General features: G+C 34.8%; 2 protein-coding genes, 1 long non-coding RNA gene and 1 pseudogene across 7 annotated transcripts; 2 read left to right on the top strand and 2 right to left on the bottom strand.

Moving 5' to 3' along the window:
* Window positions 1-4,902: 4,902 nt before the first annotated feature.
* LOC104720477 (uncharacterized) lies at window positions 4,903-5,958 on the bottom strand. Its single transcript, XM_087468665.1, has 2 exons — window positions 5,821-5,958; window positions 4,903-5,244 (listed from the first exon to the last, which is right to left on the bottom strand). Exons 1-2 carry the CDS (start codon window positions 5,956-5,958, stop codon window positions 4,903-4,905), a joined length of 480 nt encoding a protein of 159 aa, XP_087324791.1.
* A 26-nt stretch (window positions 5,959-5,984) lies between these two features.
* Window positions 5,985-7,460, bottom strand: LOC109126870 (uncharacterized). The gene is made up of 3 exons (XM_019230758.2): window positions 6,600-7,460; window positions 6,187-6,480; window positions 5,985-6,104 (listed from the first exon to the last, which is right to left on the bottom strand). The coding sequence occupies exons 1-3, from the start codon at window positions 7,458-7,460 to the stop codon at window positions 5,985-5,987; spliced, it is 1,275 nt and encodes a 424-aa protein (XP_019086303.2).
* A 2,442-nt stretch (window positions 7,461-9,902) lies between these two features.
* On the top strand, window positions 9,903-10,793 carry LOC104720476 (paired amphipathic helix protein Sin3-like 4; annotated as a pseudogene).
* Window positions 10,794-12,313: 1,520 nt separating this feature from the next.
* On the top strand, window positions 12,314-14,117 carry LOC104719266 (uncharacterized). Of its 5 annotated transcripts, none has more exons than XR_015568275.1 (6): window positions 12,340-12,712; window positions 12,827-12,945; window positions 13,169-13,225; window positions 13,341-13,395; window positions 13,681-13,743; window positions 13,900-14,117. It is a non-coding gene; the product is annotated as an uncharacterized LOC104719266 (long non-coding RNA). The 5 variants fall into 5 exon arrangements; XR_015568273.1 differs by having other exon boundaries at window positions 12,575-12,712; window positions 13,169-13,246; XR_015568274.1 differs by lacking the exon at window positions 13,900-14,117 and having other exon boundaries at window positions 12,314-12,712; window positions 13,681-13,888.
* Window positions 14,118-20,443: the final 6,326 nt, after the last annotated feature.

Raw genomic sequence — 20,443 nt, 5'->3', positions numbered from 1 at the left:
GGTCCTACAAAACTAACACTAACGAGCCTAAACTCGGTCCAGCCCTGACCCTGCAATTATTATTTTGTTTTCTCTTCCTAAGCGTTTTATTTAATTATTGACGAGTTGAGTGATAAACTTTGTAGTGGTCGTGGAATCGAAGCCAGAGCCTTGGACTGTGTCTCTGCTATGCGATTATCTTCTCTGTTTTGGACTTCTTAAAGTTGAATCTAATAAGCCCTTAGATCTCAGGAAAATTCCTTATTCGTTCCCCAATCTCTTCTTTGGATTCATTCATCTTTCAATCCCTAGTTCCTCCATCACCTCAATTAGAGCGAATTGATTTCTACGAAGATCGTGTGAGTGAATTGATTTTGAGAGGTCTGTCAATGGTGCTTGGGAGTTGGGAGGAAGAAAAAAAAATTGCTTAAAAAAAAAACCTAGACTAAAACGTCGTCGTTTTCAAATAGAAGATTGAAGAAGAATAAAACAGGGCCAGCTCGAACTTCTGCACAACTCGACCCTAGACGAGCTCGAAATATTAATAACAAAAATACAGGGTTACGGGTCCAAGATATTTAAACGAGCCGGGCCAACCCTGTAACTTTAAGCCCTTCTTAACATCGCTAGAACAAATTATTACCGTCCACAAAAATGTGTTTAAATGGACAAATCCACTTAAAACCAAAAAAAAAAATAAATGAAAAGAGGCTTATTACGGTAACAAATTTTCAAAGGCAATATTGATTATTGTGAACATGATTTGACGAGTTTACAACCAAACAAAACTATATACAATTATAGATGATTAAATTTTAAACTATAAAAAACATCTCAAAATTAAACTAGACCAATATATCTCCCACAACAAATTATAGGAAAAAAACATATTTTTTTAACATCAAATACATTTAAAAATGGATAGAATAACATCTCGCGGCATCGCGCGGGTCTAACCTAATATAATATAAAAAGAATAATGAAAATCAAACCCGCACGTGATGATATGATCAAATATATATACACCCTAGATGATTGAAGCAATTAAAAAATGATCCAAATATGATGGTACTAAAAACTAACAGGTACTGATCTTTCCCAACACAGTGGTTTGAAGTTACTCAAAAATAAGATCGATATGAAAACACTTTATAACATTATATGATTAAATTTGTAAAAATTACAAAAATTACACCAAAAATTCAAACTACACTAATATATTCAAATAAGGGTTAGTTAGGCTATTTATATAATTAATTTTACCTGATTTAAATGTAAACATTTATAAGGCATCCTTGATTTGATTTTGAGATTTTTTCTATTTTGATTTATTAGTGCATTTTTCTATCTTCTCATTGTATAAACTATAGGTTTTACAATTTATCCAATTCCAAAAAAAGAAAATCATACTTTCAATAATTAAATGTATCTAAAAATAGTTAGAAAAGTATCTCGCGGCGTAGCGCAGGTCTAACCTAGTATATTCAAAATCAAAATGAACTCTCTCAATCTAGAGTGCCAACTCATTACCACTTTTCTAATTTTATTCTTAAATTTGTTGTTTAGTCAGTCTTAAATATGGTCAACTAAATTCAATGTTTTCTTTTCTATTTAATTGTGAGATAAACACCATATAAATAACCATATTACATCCCACTTTTAAATCAAATTACTTTTTCAAATTTTAAATATATGTAAGTCAAATTTATTAAAATTTGTTACCAAATTCATTATCAAATTAAAGTATATCCCATCAAATCAACATCTCATATATATTAAAAGAAAAAAACTTAATATAAAATCTATTTAGTAAAAAAGGTACTTAATACATTACTATATTAAAATAAAATTAATATTATATACTTCAATTTAGGATACATATGGATTGCTTTTAGAAGGTAATATTAATCAAAGCTTGAATAAATCTCAATAAAGAATTTTTTTCCTCCTACTTTTTGACATTGACTACTGTAAAAATCAATTACATATTAATTTAAAATTATCACAACAATTGCAACCATGGCTCAAAATCATAAATTTAATAAGGGAAAATTACTAGTTTGACCCAAATTGAGCAGTTAATTGCTAGATTAGCTCCTAAAATTTGAGGGTCAGTTGAGTTAGTTTCATACCGAAAATACCCTTTTTTGCTTTGTTAGGAAAAAAGTCAATATTACCCTTGGTTAAAAATTCCTGCAATTTCGTTTTTTTTTTTTTTTTTTTTTTTATAAAAGTCTGCCATACAAGTAATGGCAGATTAATTTGTAAGTGGCAGATTTATTGTCGATGGTAGTTTTTTTTTGGCAGACTTATTTTAGATGGCAGATTAATTTGCAGAGTTTGAGGGCAGATTTGTTTTCTATGGCATATTTATTTGAAGTGTGTAACGACAGTTTTTTTGTGAATAGCAGATTTTCTTAACGCGACAGACTCATTGTTTTAGTCAAATTTCTAGGAATTTTGTGGCAGATTTTTTATGATTGTTGTAACAGTTTTATTTTTCACTTAAAAAATCTGTCACATTGCGACAGATTTATAAACGTAAAATTAATTGCTAGTTTGACATCTAGTGGTGACAGATTTTTTGTAAGTTATGACTAATTTTTGGATTGAAGGAAAAATCTGTTGTTTGATAAAAGATTTTCGAAAGTCTTTTTAAAATTGCTATATTGACCCACATGCACAATATACGTTATGGCAGATTTTCTTATGTTATGATAGTTTTTTTTTCCTACTAAAAAATCTGCTGCTTGATAACAGATTTATTATATATGAATACAATGATAACATATTTGTTTTATGTTGATATAGTGACAGCAGATTTTTTTCAGGGTAATGACAGATTTATTAGTGCCTTTTGTGATAGATTTTTTTTAAAGTTAAGCGACAGACTTTTGTACCAGTTGCCATATATGACGAGAATCTAGGGTTTACCTTATTTTTTCTCTTTTGTATCGTGCCTCCCCTCCCCTATATCGACTGAAATTTTTTTTCTCTTTTGGGTTCATCTTATTTTTCCATAAATTCCTTCTTCCTCCTCTCCAATGTGGATTTAATCATGCTTTCTTTCCTTTTAAGGTGGTTTTTTTTTCATCTCTTCCTTCACGTTTTAGAGTGATTGTTACACAACCAAGAGAATATGAAGCAGGTGATTCTCGTTTGTGGTAATTGGATCTTTGACAACAACAAATGGTTGTTTGTTGTTGATAATGAAAGGGGTTCACGAATTCTACAATGTAACGATCAAAGCAGATTTGATGATTGCATTGAAATGGTATATGAGGATTACAGGCTGGACAACAAGGTATTTGATGTTGTCTTGAGTTACAAGATCTCGAAGAGGTTATTGCAGGATTTACCCAGTGATACACCACCAGTTATTATCGATAATTCTCATCAGTTGCACACTTTTCTGGGAAAATTGGAAAGGGTTACAGGTCGACTTTGTGTTGAAGTGAAGAAGTAAATACAGACTAATTTGAATCACAAAGGTAAGAAACGAGGAAGAGATGAAAATGATCAGGTTGGAGAAGAGTATCTTGATATGGCCAGCGACACAAATGAAGAAGAGATCGAGTGTGTAGAGAAAATTCTCTAGGTCTGTTCGTTTTCATCCTTTCTTAGCAAGTGTGTATGTTATACAACTAAGTTTCTAATATAATGTCGCTACTATTTTATAGGGCCGTGTGGACTATGCTAAGTTACTTACTGTCCAAGATATCGATGCACACCAAGTACAAGTAACAAGTGGAACATCTCTGCATGTTGTCAATTTGAAAGATAAAAAGTGTACATGTCGCAGGTTTGACTTGGAGAAACTCCCTTGTGCACATGCAATAGCGGCCGGTGAATTCAGAAACATTTCTCGCATTTGAATGAGTCATCCTTATTATCGGAAACACTACGTTTACACTTCCTACGAGAATGCCATCATGCCAAGGGAGCTTGATAAATCTGTTCGTGGACATGTGATAACGAAGGTATGTGGTAATTGCAACCAAGTAGGACATAATCGCAAGACATGTACTCTATAATTTCCTAGTTTTTGTTATCTTCCCAAGTTCTCTTTATATTTTTGTTGAAAATGACGATGCTTTCATTGACATAGAACTCTTTTTAGTTCAAAGTTCTTTTATATTCTCCACTTCTTTTGTTAGTAACAATTTAAAATTTAAAATGAGTATATGCTTTACTCGTGGTAAAAATAAGAGAAATAGTCTACAAGTCTTCAAGTTATATTATCATCATTCACGTTCAAATTTAAAATTTTATAATGAGTATATGCATTACTCGTGGGAATTATAAGAAAAATAGTCTTCAAGTTATATTATCATCATTCACGTTCAAATTCACATGCAAAAGAAGAATAGTCTACAATTATAATGTTATTACAAAACGTAAGGCAATGAAACAAAATAGTCTACAAGGACTCATCAACTAGGGAAGGGATGATAATAGCTTTAGCTCGAGGATGTGAATCAGTCATATTAGCTGGTATGGCTAATTATCTGACTTCGTCGTATAATTCCGCTGCAAGCTTAATCCGAAGAGCCAACATGTTCTCATCGCAAAACCCATCAAATGTTTTCCGAAGAGCTAAACATTCAATGTACTTAAGAGCATACACACCACAATCACCTGGATTTTCATTCCGAGGAACATTTTTCTTCACCCTTCTCAATTCCAACATTGCTCTGCTCTTCTTACGGTTTGTCTCAGGAATCATGTCACTTAATATCGCTGGAATCATTCGTCTTAAAGGCAAACATGCAGTGGCCATTTGATCGTCACTCACCATGGTTGGTATGCTATCATAGATGTGAATCTTCTTACCCCGCAAGTCAATATCCAAAGCCACCCAATGGTTCCCATTGACAAAAAGACAAGCGTATAAGTTATCCACATCAATCCACCACTTCTTGTTCATAGCTGACTCCTCAGGATATTCACGCGTCTAGAAGTCTTCGAAGGTCCAGGTCCATCCAACTTCGTCAAAGCCTCTCCAAGGCGGTTTAATGTCACCTCAAGTTTTTTATGTACCAACTGATCCTCCTTGTTGGACCATGTATCTTCAGAACTGGAAGCTATTTTCAATTTAGCTTTCTGAACTTGGGTAGTAATATTCTCAACATCATCAGAAGCAAGACCAGTAATCTTCTTTTTCTTGGAAGTTTCCTTCTTCTCAACCTTCACAGATTCCTTCCTCACCACCCTTTGAACTGGAAATTCATCTTGTGATGTGTGCTTCATATCAACAATCCATGACTGCAACCAAACAGAACATTCCAAGAAGGAGGTAAGAAAATCGAGAAATGATATGTTTAAGAAAAAAAAAACATAACATTAGAAGTTTGATATTAAGATGAGAAGCGTATAAGTTTATAACAAAAAAAAAAAAGAACATGAGAAGTAACGAAACATGATAAGCTTTAACAAACAGAACATGAGAAGTTTAAAAAAAACAGAACATGAGAAGTTTAAAAAAAACAGAACATGGGAAGTTTAAAAAAAAACAGAACATGAGAAGTTTTAAAAATTCAGAACATGAGAAGCTTTAACAAACAGAACATGAGAAGTAAAAAAAAACAGAACATGAGAAGTTTAAAAAAAACAGAACATGAGAAGTTTTAAAAAAACAGAACATGGGAAGTTTAAAAAAAACAGAACATGAGAAGTTTAAAAAATTCAGAACATGAGAAGTTTAAAAAAAACAGAACATGGGAAGTTTAAAAAAACAGAACATGAGAAGTAAAAAAATAAAACGACGAGTTTTTTAAAAACAGAACATGAGAAGTTTTAGACAACAACAGAACATGAGAAGTAAAGGAAAATGTAACTTACAGGTGTTTTACTTGTTCTCTCATCATCGTTAATGGTGTGTGAAGTGGCATTATTCCGTACATCAGCGTCTTTTGGCTCTTTTCTTTCTTTCTCCAATGCTTTAATCCTCTCACCCATCTCCTCTTTGAACACCGTCATTTTTTTTTTCAACAAATGTTTCAAATTTACTCTCCAAAGCATCTATTCGACTGTTGAGTATTTTTGCCCAAGTTAGAAATAGTCTCATTCATTTTCTCAATCGCCCTCCAAATATCCAAAGAAATTGACTTGTCATCCTTACCATCCTACAATAACATGTTCATTAATATCATAATAGAGAAGACAAAAAATGTTAATCAATTACGGTAAAGGAAAACGATACCTTACCTCCATGTTGGTTACATTTTCTACTTGTTCACATTTAGGATCATTATCCGTCAATCTTTTTTTCTTAGGATTGCACCTTCTGTTGTCATTCACCTTATCAGCTTCAACACTTCTTTTCTTCTTTTTTGAACTTATACCAACTGTTTTGACACAACTCCAAGCATCTAGAGACAAACGGTTATGAATGAGATCTTTAAGTAGCTCGTCTAGGTGTAGATATGTATGCTCATCTGCGTCAGACCATAGAGGATACATGTTTTCCTCTGAAACATGAAACATATGCCTAACACGAACCTACAAGCCATGAATAAAGTGATTAACACTGGTAATAACTTTAAATTCACACAAATTATTTGTTGATGTCAAAAGTATTTTTTTTTAAAAGATAGTAACAAACTAGCACCACTACTAACCTGTCCATGCAACTTCTTCTCGTTTTGGATGAAGTTTGTGAAGTTGATACGTTTTCGAGATGATCGCCAATCAAGAAGTGGAACACCAGTGGTTTCTATCCTTCTAAACCCATAACTTTCTCCTATTCCAGTAACACTCTCATATAACCAAATTAACAAAGCATGAACACACCCGTGTATGGTGTATGAATCTCTGTCATAGTCAACCATCTTCACAGAATTCACTAGACTACTAAAGGCAACCCGACCCCATGGATGTTTTTCAAAAGCAACTGGATCTAAAACTCTCTTAGCGGTCGCCAACGGGATTCTAGATGTATGATGAATTCCATGTACGCATACTGACAACAAACATAACCTACCAACCATCATCCTCTTATCAAGATGCCATGTTTTGCTAGAATCAATAACCTTTACCAACTCACTCCACATAGGACCATCAAGGGTTGTTGGTATTTTCATTTCTTTCCAGAAATCATGGTGATCAACATCAAAGTTCTCTAAAGGGTCAAATGCATCACAATTTAACCTTGTTATCTCTGCAAACTCATTTAAAGAAAATTTAATTGGCCTATTATCGATCAAAGACCAAACCTCATGAATGTTGTTGATTCTCAGCTGTTGTGTGAGTAGAAAGTGAACTCTCTGCGCAGCCCAGGTGTATTCCAATTCATCAAACTTTATAAACACTCCAAGAGATGAGTCCTTGAGTTTATCCCACACGTCCACCCCTAATCCTTCTCTCAAAATTCCAATTTTGGACACAAAACAATTGTGGTTCATGCTCCTATGTTGGAGAGGCAATTTCCCTTCTTCATAAAGTAGAGGAGGATATTTTATGATATTGCTTAATGATGCCATTCCTAAACATACAAAAAAAACAGTTAGGATAAAACTAAATCATTCACAAGTTGGCAGTTTTAAAAAGACACACACACACACAATACTTATATAATATGAAAGAAGCTAAAACATAAGAGGAAGTAACGAAAGGGGACCAAAAAAAGTACAATGCATCATTCACAATGTGAGTTCTTATTATATATTACCGATGAAAACAATCAGAAAAGAACAGCATACCAAATAAAATGCTAAATGAACCTAAAAGAAGGTGGACGAATGCTAAACTGGGTTTCCTTTAAATTGTGCTTGGAACTGAAGATCTGAATCATCAAAAATACATTTGAGAAATTAAACAGTGAAGACAAACACTTATCATGTTCACTGGACCTAGCCTATCATGTCTCTGTTATGTTTTTGAAAATAGATTTGACGAAAAGCAAACTATTCGAACTGTTGATTTCAAGATTACTAGAAAACCAAACAATTCAAAGCGGAATTAACCGAAAGAATTGGCGCCTCCTATGGGCGCTCTAAGTTTTGAATAAACAACTATGATGAATGAAACAGGGGGAGGAGGGAGAGAACTGAAAACATACCGGATTTATGAAGAACCACCGACCAAAGCTATTGGTTCCACGACAAAATCAAATCAGACTTCAAAAAACGAGCTTGAAGTGGAAACCAAAACTATTGAATAACAAGACCCAAAACAAAATCAAGGTTAATCTACAATTTCAATCAACTGAGTAATCGATTCTATAAAGGAAAAAACACAACACTTACCGCCGGACAAAATCGAACGCCACCGGAACCGAAAACGGTTCTTATTTCGCCGGCGGAAAACGAGAGCCAACTACTCTCCAAAATCAACCACCCACCGAATCCGAAAATCTACAATTTTCAGTTGTACAAAATCACTCTGACCAAACTAATTTAACAAATTAAGGGGAAGGGAAGACGTGATTTGATAGGTCGTTTTTGTCCTGTAAATTAAGCCAAAAAACAACAAAAAGGAAAACTTTTACACCTCAAAGGGTATAACAATGGCGAGGGCTTCAAGAACACCGGCGCCGAATCCGAAAATCAACCACCACCGAAGCCACTAGGGTTCTTAATTCGCCGTCGGAATAAACGACCCAACACCGTTGCCGTCGGAATATGAAGCCAACACTGACGACCTCAGAATCTCGCTGGACTGTAAAAGCTCTTCTTCGTCGGCGGAAGAAACAAAGCCGATATCGGTTTTTAAAAAAAAAAAGATTGTCGAGGTTTTTTAGGTGAGAGGTTTTAAATGAATATTTTTATTTTTTATTTAATCACTTAGTTTTTATTTCCTAATTCAATTTAATTGGACTTTTGGTAATTTAGACACAAAATTGTGTCTATCTAGTTTTCTCCTAAGATAGGGTGTCAATGGAGCAATTTTTTTTCCAAATTGTGTCTGGTCTATTTTCACATTTAATAAAGCGATAACAGAAAATCTCCCGAGAAACATATGTCTTCCACTGGTCAAATAAAAAGATGAAGAACACTAAAAAAGGAATGAAAACATAATATTTTACCCTAAAATGAAGATTGCTTCTTTGTATATGTTTTATATATAAGTTTCATATTATTTATTGGTAAAGCCTAACACTTCTCTGGGGTTTCTTGTGAGGTGAGGAATCTCTCCCCTCTAGATGAATTGTGTGTTGATTATTGTATAATATGCTTCTCTTTATTGTATCCTGTTATTATTATTATTAGTTTTCAAAATTTTCTTTGAGCATCTCTCACTTGTTTCAAAATCTAAAATAATATTAGGATTATGTTATTTCAGTTTTTATTATGTTTTCTTCAAATTCCAATGCAATATTTCATTTGATTGTTCTCTCGTTACTAGGTTTTAACACTTGTTTATAATTCGGATGATTTCGAGTTTGATTATTACAACTTTGATTGCATTCCATTATTTTAATATATTTAGAGGGTGTATTGAAACCATGATTTTGGAGGATTTGATTGGATTGAGGAAATTTGGAATTTTGATAAATTTTAGGGAATTTGATATGATTTATGGTAAAATTCTTTCAAATTTTACCTAAAACCATAAGAGATTTCTGTATTTTTAACTAAACAAATCCCCTCAAATCCTCCAAAATCCCCAAAACTTATTAAAATCCAAATCCACAAACTGTTCTGAATAACAGTGGATTTTAAAGTAGATTTTTAAATCATTAGTTCAATAACAGTGGATTTTAAAGTAGATTTTTAAATCATCAGTTCAATAACAGTGGATTTTAATAGACTTTTTAAAATCCATGATTGAATAACATAGGATTTGTAAATTTTAAACAAATCACTTAAAATGTCAAGTTGAATACACCATCCTAATTGGAACACCTACAATGGAACACCTACAATGATCTTATGTGTTTCCTCTTTTTATGGGTATAATGAAGCATTGACAAACTGTGAACCATGGTTGCATCGAGGCGAACTAAAACTAACCCACAGGAGTATCTCAAGATTGTGAAGAGAAAACTACAAAACAAACGTGACGTCTATATAAGGTTTCTTTAGATCATGACAGCTTTCACAGCTAGGAGGTATATATTTTCAGTGTTAATATATAACGGGTTTTGCTCTTAAAGAAATTTCAATTTTTTTTTTCACGGAAGATGTTTGTATTTTGGGAAAACTGAACAAAATAATCTGAAAGTATTTTCATTGTAGGATGGATTCGTATATTGTAAGATCAGTGGTGAAAGAACTCTTTAAGGAAGACAAGGAACTGATTTCGGGTTTCAATGCATTTTTGCCAAAGGAACTCAGGATAAAACTCGACGGTGAACAAACTACAGCAATAATGTCTGATGAGTATTGGAAAGCTCTTGATTTTGTCAAGAAGGTTAAGGTACATATACACACTTTAGATACATAAATATTAGTTTTATATCTGATGAATTTTAGTGTTTTTGCTATCAGTTTTATAAGAACCTAAACTAAATATAACTATTTTGTAGTCTAGCTTTACTAGAAAGTATGTTTCCCTTTAATGTTTTATGTTCCACCTTCTCTTACATGACATATATCCGTAGAAACAGTTTCAGGACGATGTTCGTATATACAAATCATTTATGAATATTATGGACATGTTTAGGAAGGAAAAAAAAGAGCATTGCTGAGATCTGCCATGAGGTATATTTACATATTAAAACTCTTTTTTTATTGGTCGTGCTTTGCATGTTTTGGATTCGACTGGATGATTATTTTGTAGGTAACTATCCTATTTCGAGACCATCACGACTTGCGTGTGGAGTTTTATCACTTTCTCCCTCAGAATCTCCCTCGAAAGAGAGAATGAGATGATGAAATATGCAATGAATCTATGTTCTACCACCAGTTTGTTGTTGAACTAGTACTTAAACTAGTAACTTATTTTAGTTTATATTGTTATAGTTTAAACCGTTATTATGAATAATACATACTCTCTCTTTTCTTTTTAGTTGTTGTTTAGGTTTTTTCACACATATTAAGAAAATGTTTAATTTTTATGTTTTATCCCTAATTAATGTGTTGTTTTATTTGATATCATTAATTCGTAAGCTAAAAGAATAGGGATAAAATCGAAAAATTTAATTTTAAACATGTATTAAAAACATAAAACGACCACTAGTTTGAAACAAAAATTAACTTCGAAAACGACAACTAATTAAAAACGGAGAGAGTAACTTATTTTCTCAAAAATTATGCACAACTTCCACTACCATTTCATTAGTATATAATCTTTCTATTTGGTTGAATATTTTGGGTATATTAGGTAAAAATTCAAAGATACGGTTTAAATGTTTAACAAATTGTCATAGTGAGTTTTCTACTTTTTTTTTCATTTCGTATGAAAATTTATTTTCAAATTCTCTACTGAAACAACCTTTTTTTTTAATATATAATATAATCTCTAGTGGTCCCATACCCATTTACAACCTAGCATCAATCAACAACAGCGGATAACAAACAATACCATTATACCATTAAAGAATCCAACAATGAATAATCCAATAAACCAACAAAGTCAATAATCAATTCCAACATCCTATATTGTTCTATCTACTTCACTCTAGCAACCTAACAATAGCTAGACCACAATTAATCAAGCCTCTAGAATATCCGCCTCTTCATCGCCTTGATTCCACAATCACACTTTGCTTTTACCTGCACCTCAACCTTTTAAAAAGTTCCAAGATTTATAATATTTTAAATTATAATATTTTAAAACTTTTTAAAAGCTAAGATCTTTTAAAGGTTTCGATATTTATAATATTTAAACTTTTGAAAATTTTAAATATTATAATTTTTTTTTGAAACTTTTTAAAGTTTGAATTTGATCAAATAAAAAACCTGATCAAACCGAATCTATACCAAATAAAAGTAGAAGCTAAACTCCTAAGGATGTCCACATGGGATTTTAAACCACCAATAGGAATTAGACATATCACTAATTAACATTTTTGCTTAAGGTGTTCACATAATATTTAAAACAACCAATAGGAATTAGACATTTCATTTTAGATTAATTAGTTTTCCCATTATTCAGGATCCGTTCGCCTTGTAAAGCATAGCAACTTCAACACGCATTGATGTAAAAATATCTCAAAGCATACCATAAATTTTTAAAAATTACTAGCATCTACAATTGTTATCCAAATCTATAAACGGAATATGCTTTGGGGGATTATGATGATAAGGCGGTTAAGGAGGAAACGAAGGAGACAATCAGAAAGTCATCCTTTATCCTATAAAGCACAAGTCATAGTCATATGAACGAAGTCACATGAGATTTTATTTTATTTTTGATTTAAATTTCATAAAAAAAATTCTGAAAAGAAATCGAAATCGTGGCGAGAAAAGAAAAACTAAACAGTAACCAAATTTTCTAATAAAAATCCCTAAATTTTCTATCCCACAATCACCACGATCTCTACATCGCAGAAACTGTTTCATCTTCCTCTATAAATTTAACTCACCATGAACTCAAAACTCATTTACTCAAGTAAAGCAAAGTTTTTTTTTTTATATATATTTCATCTTTCACAATCTGTTATGTTGTTTATGTTTCCAGAAAATTCCAGAGATATATGCATGTCTCGATCGGCTCCGTCTCCGACTTGAAAACGTCTTCAGCCTCTTCTAATTACCGTGGATGTTGGCAACGAGTTCCTAAGTAACCTATCACTGGGGTAATAGGACTGTGAGCACAGCGACGGGAGACTGGAAAAGCTAGCTTCCAGGTGAATTAGAATATCATTTTCTTTCATCTCGTGGGAATTAAAATCTTATTTTTAATTCAATTTTTCAAGATTTTCCAATCATTTTCTATCTAATTTGAGGATTTTAATTTGAAGGCAAAAAAATCTTCGTGAATGGAAGGAAGTGGAGGATTGGAGAAAAGTGGTTAATAGTATGGAACATATGCTTTCCATGGAAGGGGCTTGCATTTTCGACAGTGTATAGGAATTCGAAGGTACTATTATAATTGATTAATTCATTCAGCTTCCCTCATTGTCTGCAATAGACATTTCCTTGCCATGTACTGTTTTTACTCAATTTGAAGTCATTGCTATGTGGAAAAAAATTTGAGATGACATAATTAATTAGATTTTAGAAACAAATCCACATATTGAACACAAATGCACAATATATACGGTATATAATATACCCGTTCACTTTGTGATTGTTTGTGGCAGGCAAGAACATATGATGCCAAGGCGCTCTTCTTCTCCGGTGCATCATACAACGCAAATGTATATGGAATCTTTACGTTTGTGAGCTCTTTGACTTACCACGGGCTGTGAAGCATAATCTTACAATCGGAGAACCAATCATCGATGTCTAAATAGTGTTTTTTCATCACCATAGGACTAACGGGAGTCTCAGACCATTTTTTCTAGCCATAAGAGATCACCATATACGAGTAATCTCTTGATCACTACCTCAAGCTGTTCTATTATTTATTTTTGTGTGTTGCATATCAATTGATCCACAAAAAATAAAACACACACACACACACACACATACACACAAAATTTATTCTCAAGTACAAATCTAAAAATCCAATGTATGCATGAAATGGTAAATTTCTAATTCATACAATTTCTTTATTTTTCTATTTCTCGATTCTTCTAAATATCACTATATTCTACTTCTATGACCTCTATTTAACAAGTCTTGCTAACATGCAAACGTTTTCTTGGATCAGAAGAAGTAGGGTTTACCTATCTCGAAGTCGAGAGACAAAAGGAGTCATAATGAAATAATCAAGGTTTTTTTTCCTTCTATCTCTGATTCTCTCATGTTAGCATTTAAAATCTCTTTTTTTTCTTTCATATAGCTTTTGTATGCTTGAAGAAATTGTTTATAGCTAACATATGATTAGCAGTTATTAATAATTCAAAATTGTTTGTATGGCTGTGATTAGATTATTTAGACAACAAGAAAACTTACACTTTACCTAGGAAATGTGTCATCAAAAAAATGTAATCTGGAAATCAGACACGAAGGAGAGCAAAACACAAGAATGCATCATTGATGGAATTATATGTGTAAGTATGGCATTCTATTATTTAATTAGATTAGTTTACTTTCTTGGTTATGTATTAACATTTTTTTTGTTTTGTATAGTTCTTTTTCGGTTAATGTTTGTTTAAGTTTTCAAGTAGAAATAAAATTTAAACTTTAACAATCTTTTTTTTTTCCTGTACGTAGTACGGGTAGAATACTAGTAACGGTTATAAAATCTTATAAAGCGTATAGATTTGAATAAAAATATTGTATTTGCTATGTTTATGTTTTACGAGAAGAACGGATTCTGTATTTGTCGTACGTACACATTGGACTTCAGAAGAACATATGTGAAGAACCTTTTCCCATTGTTGAACCCGTTCACCCAATATATATATATATAACAAACACGTTATGTTCATAACATTTTTTACGAGCCTTCTCCCAATTTTCAGAAATCAGAGCCCGTTTTATTCTAAAATAATTAGTATTCAAAGAATATATTATAGATTTCCACAAACAAAATTTATATAATTATCGCAAAAGTCTGTAATGTGAGTGTAGCCTAATTATATAAATGTTATGAACAGAACCAGTTATTTTTGATGGCTAGAACGTGTTCTTATATCATTGTAAAAATATTATTTATTATGAACAGAATTATGTTTACTAGTAGAAAGGGTTCTGAATAATTGGGAAAAGTTCTTTACATACGTTATTCTGAAGTCCAACGTGTTAACATAACTTGTTAGGTTTTACGAACAGAACGGTTCTAACTATTCGGAAAAAGGCTCGTGTCATGTGTTATGATCTTAACAAGATATGTTTATATTATGATCACGGGTTCTGAACAGAAAAAAAGTTTTTTTTCTTTTTTCTGAAGACCATCGGATACGTAAGAATTTTATACTCGATTTTTGAAAGAACTGTCGTTTGGTTCAGAAGTTACTGAGATTAGGAGATAAAAGGTTTAAGGGTTATTACAATTTACATGGTAAAAATAATTTAGAAACCGAAAAGTTATATGTTTATGTTTATGTAAAACTGGCATCACTGAAATTATTCTAAAAACAAAAAAAAGTTTGTTATATATTTTAAAAAACTTTTTAACATTCCGAACTATGCTTGGCTTCTCCCACGGCATGGGTCCCTTCCACGTTATTAGCTCTGCCTGGGGGAACTAGCGCCCTCGTTCTTTCCTATGCAAGCAATTGAAGGTTATTACATTAGACACATGTGTTAATAGAACAGAACTAAACTATTATCTAGTAGCAAGAGAAGTAGATATCTCACTAGATCAACAGTGAAAATGTTCATGAGGCATAAAATTGCTTACTTTGAACATACGCTTGTACGCATCTTGATGGTCTTTGTTAGCGTAGCCGTATTTTACCGTCAGCTCCTTCAGTTTTTCATTTAACTTTTCTGTTTCTTCCTCATTACCGGGAATGCCTCTTATGCGCTTCAGCTTTTCACTCATGACCTTTTTTCCATCTCCAATGCGTGCACAGCATGGAGTGTGTTCATCACCTCAAGCCTTTTCATACGAAACTCCGCTTTTTCTCTCAGTGAAATAAACCAGAACTTGAACATTAGTTACCCTTTAAGTGAATGATTTTACAGACAATAAGCAAAAGCCTACCTGATGCTATTTAACCAATCTCTTAATCTCTTCATCAGCTTCTTTTCGGGCTTGAATAACCATTAATTCTCGCTAACCAGAAGAGAAGATCAGAGGAAGAGACATTACATTAGTTACCATTCAAAGTGAATGAGTTTACAGACAATAAGCAAAAGCCTACATGTTCCTTTGCTGCCAAGCTCCTAATTTCTTCACCAGCTTTCTTTTCCTCTTGAGTAGTCATTGAGTTTCGCTAACCAGAAGAGAACATCAGAGGAATAGACTGAAAAAATAGGAATGTACGAAATATACTATATAAAGAGTGCAAAACGTGGTGAGTGGTGACGTTTGGTGTTTCAGCGTTGTGAATTGATGCTATAAATGTAAAAGATATAAATGTAAATCGTAAACATTTGCATCCATGTAAATTGATTAACTTAGAACTAGAACTCCTTGGAAATTTGTGTTTCAACGTTGTGTATTGATTGATGCTATAAATCTTCTTCAATCCGGACCAGCGGCTTTGACACTAATACGATCTCCCTAGGATAGAACTCCGATGAAAGGCTGAAGATAGGTGATAGGCGACGTGATCTTGTTGATGATGATGGACGAATGACTTTGAGTGATGATGTGTGAAGATCGAATGATGAAAACAATGGTTCGATGGAGATAGATGTTTGGGTGGTTGTATGGACTGGAACAAAGTGAAGAGTTTCTGAATCACAAAGTGTATAGAAACCCAGAAATCAAGAACGCATTCAAGAATTCAAATTGAGAGAAAAAGTGTGACAATACTTGTTCATACAACTTCTTTGCTACCAAACAAGGAGGCGTGGCTTTGGGTTTTATAATCAACCCTAGGGTTCGACACTCCAAACAACAGGAAGTTCAAAATAAAACAACAAGGCGTGTAAAAGAAAAAAACAACGAAGCGTCTAGGTGAGCTGTAGTAGTACAGAAGTCACTTGTATTAGTACATTATTCCCCATTGGTAATGACTTCTAGATAACTCGACGTAGTGATCCATTTGCCTCATTAAAAACCATACCGAGAAAACCCAGTGGGACAAAACTCAGCTATGGGAAAAAGAATACAAACTTCACACCTAAGTTATTTAGTTATCATTACCGGGTGAAATCTTCAGGGTGGATATGTTGAAGACTTGGATCCTCGGTAGATTGAATGACCCGTCAGCTATGAGTGCATGAGCTTCCTTGGCCATCTCCTTAGCTCTTGAACGAGTGACCCTTCCCACGATCTCCGGTTGCTCTGCAGCTTCTGTCTCCTTGCTGGCCACGATCATATCATCCTCCCCCTCTTCAAAAGGATTTGTCCTCAAATCGGGATCTGCATAATAAGGAAGCAAGTCAGAAACATTGAATGTTGAAGATATATTATACCTTGAAGATCAATCTGGTAGGCGTTGTCGTTGATCTTCTTGATGACTTCAAATGGACCATCAGCTCGTGGTAGAAGCTTGCTTTTCCTCTCTTCTGGAAACCTATCCTTACGTAGATGAATCCACACCAAGTCTCCTTCTCCGAAAACGATCTCCTTTCTGCCCTTGTTCGCATGTTTCTCGTATTGCTTGGTTCTTTTCTCTATGTTCTCCTTACCTTTAGCATGTATCCTCCTGACCTGTTCAGCCTTTTCTTTGCCATCAAAGCTACACTTCACACTTAAAGGTAAAGGAATCAAGTCTAGAGGTGATTGTGGATTAAAACCGTAAACAATTTCAAAAGGAGAGAATAGAGTAGCAGAATGCTTAGCGTGATTATATGCGAACTCTACGTGTGGTAAACATTCTTCCCATGACTTGAGATTGCTTTTCACTAAGGTCCTGAGGAGTGTAGATAGCGTCCTGTTCACAACTTCGGTTTGCCCATCTGTTTGCGGATGACATGTGGTTGAGAATGATAGCTTAGTTCCGAGTTTAGCCCATAGCGTTCTCCAGAAGTGTCCTAGAAACTTAGTATCTCGGTCTGAAACGATTACTTGAGGTATTCCATGGAGATGTACTACTTCTCTGAAAAACAAGTTAGCTACAATAACAGCATCATCCGTCTTGTGACTTGCAATGAAGTGAGCCATCTTGCTAAACCTGTCAACCACAACAAAAATCGAATCTCTACCATTTCTGGTTCGAGGTAAGCCAAGAACAAAATCCATAGAAATATGAGTCCAAGGTTGAGAAGGGATAGGTAGAGGAGTGTACAAGCCGTGGGGCTGTACCTTACCCTTCGCCATGTTGCAGATATGGCACCTAGAACAAACCTTCTCAACGTCTTTCTTCATTTGAGGCCAATAGAAGTGTGCTTGCAGTCCAAGTAGAGTCTTTGACACTCCGAAATGTCCAGCTAGTCCACCTCCGTGAGCTTCTTTGATCAGCAGCTCTCTCATGGATCCTCTTGGTATGCACAGTCGATCCTGAAAGAACAGATATCCATCCTGCCTATAATAGTTTTCAAAAGCAAACTTATGGCATTTGCCATAGCTCTCAGCAAAATCGATGTCAGTCTCATAAAGTCCTACTATTTCATCAAAACCTTCTAGCTTAGAAGACAACGTAGAAACGAGAGTGTACCTCCGGGATAATGCATCTGCGACTACATTATCCTTACCTTTCTTGTACTTATCCGTGTAGGGAAAAGTCTCAATGAACTCCATCCATCTGGCATGTCTCTTGTTGAGCTTCTGTTGTCCTTTGAGATGCTTCAGGGACTCATGATCTGTGTGAATAACGAACTCCTTGGGCCACAGGTAATGCTGCCACGTTTGAAGAGCCCGAACCAAGGCGTACAGCTCCTTGTCATACGTTGGATAGTTCAACGTCGATCCTCCTAGCTTCTCACTGAAGTAAGCTACTGGCTTCCTATCCTGCATCAAAACAGCACCTATACCCACTCTGGAGGCATCACATTCAATCTCAAAAGTTTTCATAAAGTCAGGAAGTAAAAGAATAGGGGCAGTGATAAGCTTCTCTTTTAAGGCTGAAAATGCCTTCTCTTGTGCTTCCTCCCATCTGAATCCTACATCCTTCTTGACAACTTCTGTAAGTGGCGCTGCAATAGTACTGAAGTCTTGCACAAATCGCCTGTAGAACCCTGCTAGTCCATGAAAGCTCCTGACTTCTGCCACGTTTTTGGGTGTTGGCCACTCCTTGATAGCCTTGACCTTCTCATCGTCCACTCTAACTCCTTCTGCATTGACAACAAAGCCTAGAAAAACAACCTCAGTAGTACATAATGAACATTTAGAAAAATTAGCAAAGAGAGATTGAGAACGAAGAATATTTAGAACTTGGCGGATGTGTTCTAAGTGTTCTTCTAGACCTTTTCTGTAGATGAGTATGTCGTCGAAGTACACAACCACGAAGATGCCTATGAAAGGTCTGAGAGCATGATTCATTAAACGCATGAAGGTGCTAGGAGCATTGGTGAGACCAAACGGCATGACTAGCCATTCGTAGAGCCCTTGCTTGGTCTTGAAACCTGTTTTCCATTCATCTCCTTCCTTCATTCTGATCTGGTGATACCCACTCTTCAAATCTATCTTTGAGAAGACTGTTGAACCACATAACTCGTCCAACATGTCATCTAATCTCGGAATTGGATGTCTGTACTTCACTGTGATGTTGTTAATAGCTCTGCAGTCAACACACATCCTCCATGAGCCATCTTTCTTTGGTACAAGCAAAACTGGTACTGCACATGGACTGAGACTCTCTCTGATGTGTCCCTTGCTCATCAGCTCTTCTACTTGCTTCTGAAGCTCTTTAGTTTCTACTGGATTGGTTCTGTAAGCTGGTCTGTTTGGTAGAGCTGAACCTGGTACCAAATCGATTTGATGCTCTATCCCACGTATTGGCGGCAAACCTGGAGGTATCTCTTCTGGAAATACATCCTTGTACTCCTCTATAATCTCTATCATCTCGCATGGAAGTTCTCCTGCTGACTTAGTACTGGTGAGTGTCTCCTTATACACAAACATGAATGTGGTCATCTCTGGATCAAATAGCTTGTTGAACTCGCTGTGATTGATGTACAGGCTGTGAGACACTTTCTCTGTATCCTTGCGGTTCATGTGAAGCTGGTCCTTGTAGATTTCGCTGGGTGTAAGTGGTAGAAGAGTGACCTTGCGTCCTTTGAACTCAAACGACTGCTTGTTGGTATAGCCATCATGAAACACTCTTCTGTCGAACTTCCATGGTCTTCCCAAAAGGATATGACTTGACTTCATTGGAATCACATCACAAAGCAGCTCATCTTCATACTTCCCAATTGTGAGTTTCACTACCACTTGCTGCGAAACTGTTAAAGCTCCTTTGTTATTCAACCACTGTAGCTGATAAGGTCTTGGATGTGAAGTGGTCTCGAGATTAAGCTTCTGTACCATCTCTTCACTAGCAGCATTAGTACAGCTACCACCATCAACGATCAAGGTGCAGACCTTGTCTTGAACCATACACCGGGTGTGAAATAGGTTCTCACGCTGCCCTCTGTCATCTGGATGAATTTGAACACTTAAAGCTCTGCGTGCTACTAACATCTCTCCCATGACTGCTGGTTCAACTTCTTCACCGAATTCAGACTCTGGTTCACTCTCTGAACTGTCTACTGGCACAATCTCTCCTCCTTCTTGAAGAAGAAACATCTTCTTGTTTAGACAGTCTCTGGAATAATGCCCCATTCCTTGGCATTTGAAACACCTGATATGACTTGTAGAGGTGCTACTCTTGGGCTTGAAATCGATTTTAACTTCCTCTTTGACTGTGGCTGTCACGGGTTTGCTGTCCTTGGTGAAGGCGGGTTTACTGAACTCTCTTGGCTTGGGAATG

This window comes from Camelina sativa, chromosome 10 (genome assembly GCF_030686135.1).
Source record: "Camelina sativa cultivar CO46 ecotype springtype chromosome 10, ASM3068613v1".
In the NCBI taxonomy this organism is placed as follows: Eukaryota; Viridiplantae; Streptophyta; class Magnoliopsida; order Brassicales; family Brassicaceae; genus Camelina; species Camelina sativa.
The sequence above is the reverse complement of the archived record's forward strand: the minus strand, read 5'-3'. Positions and strand labels throughout refer to the sequence as shown.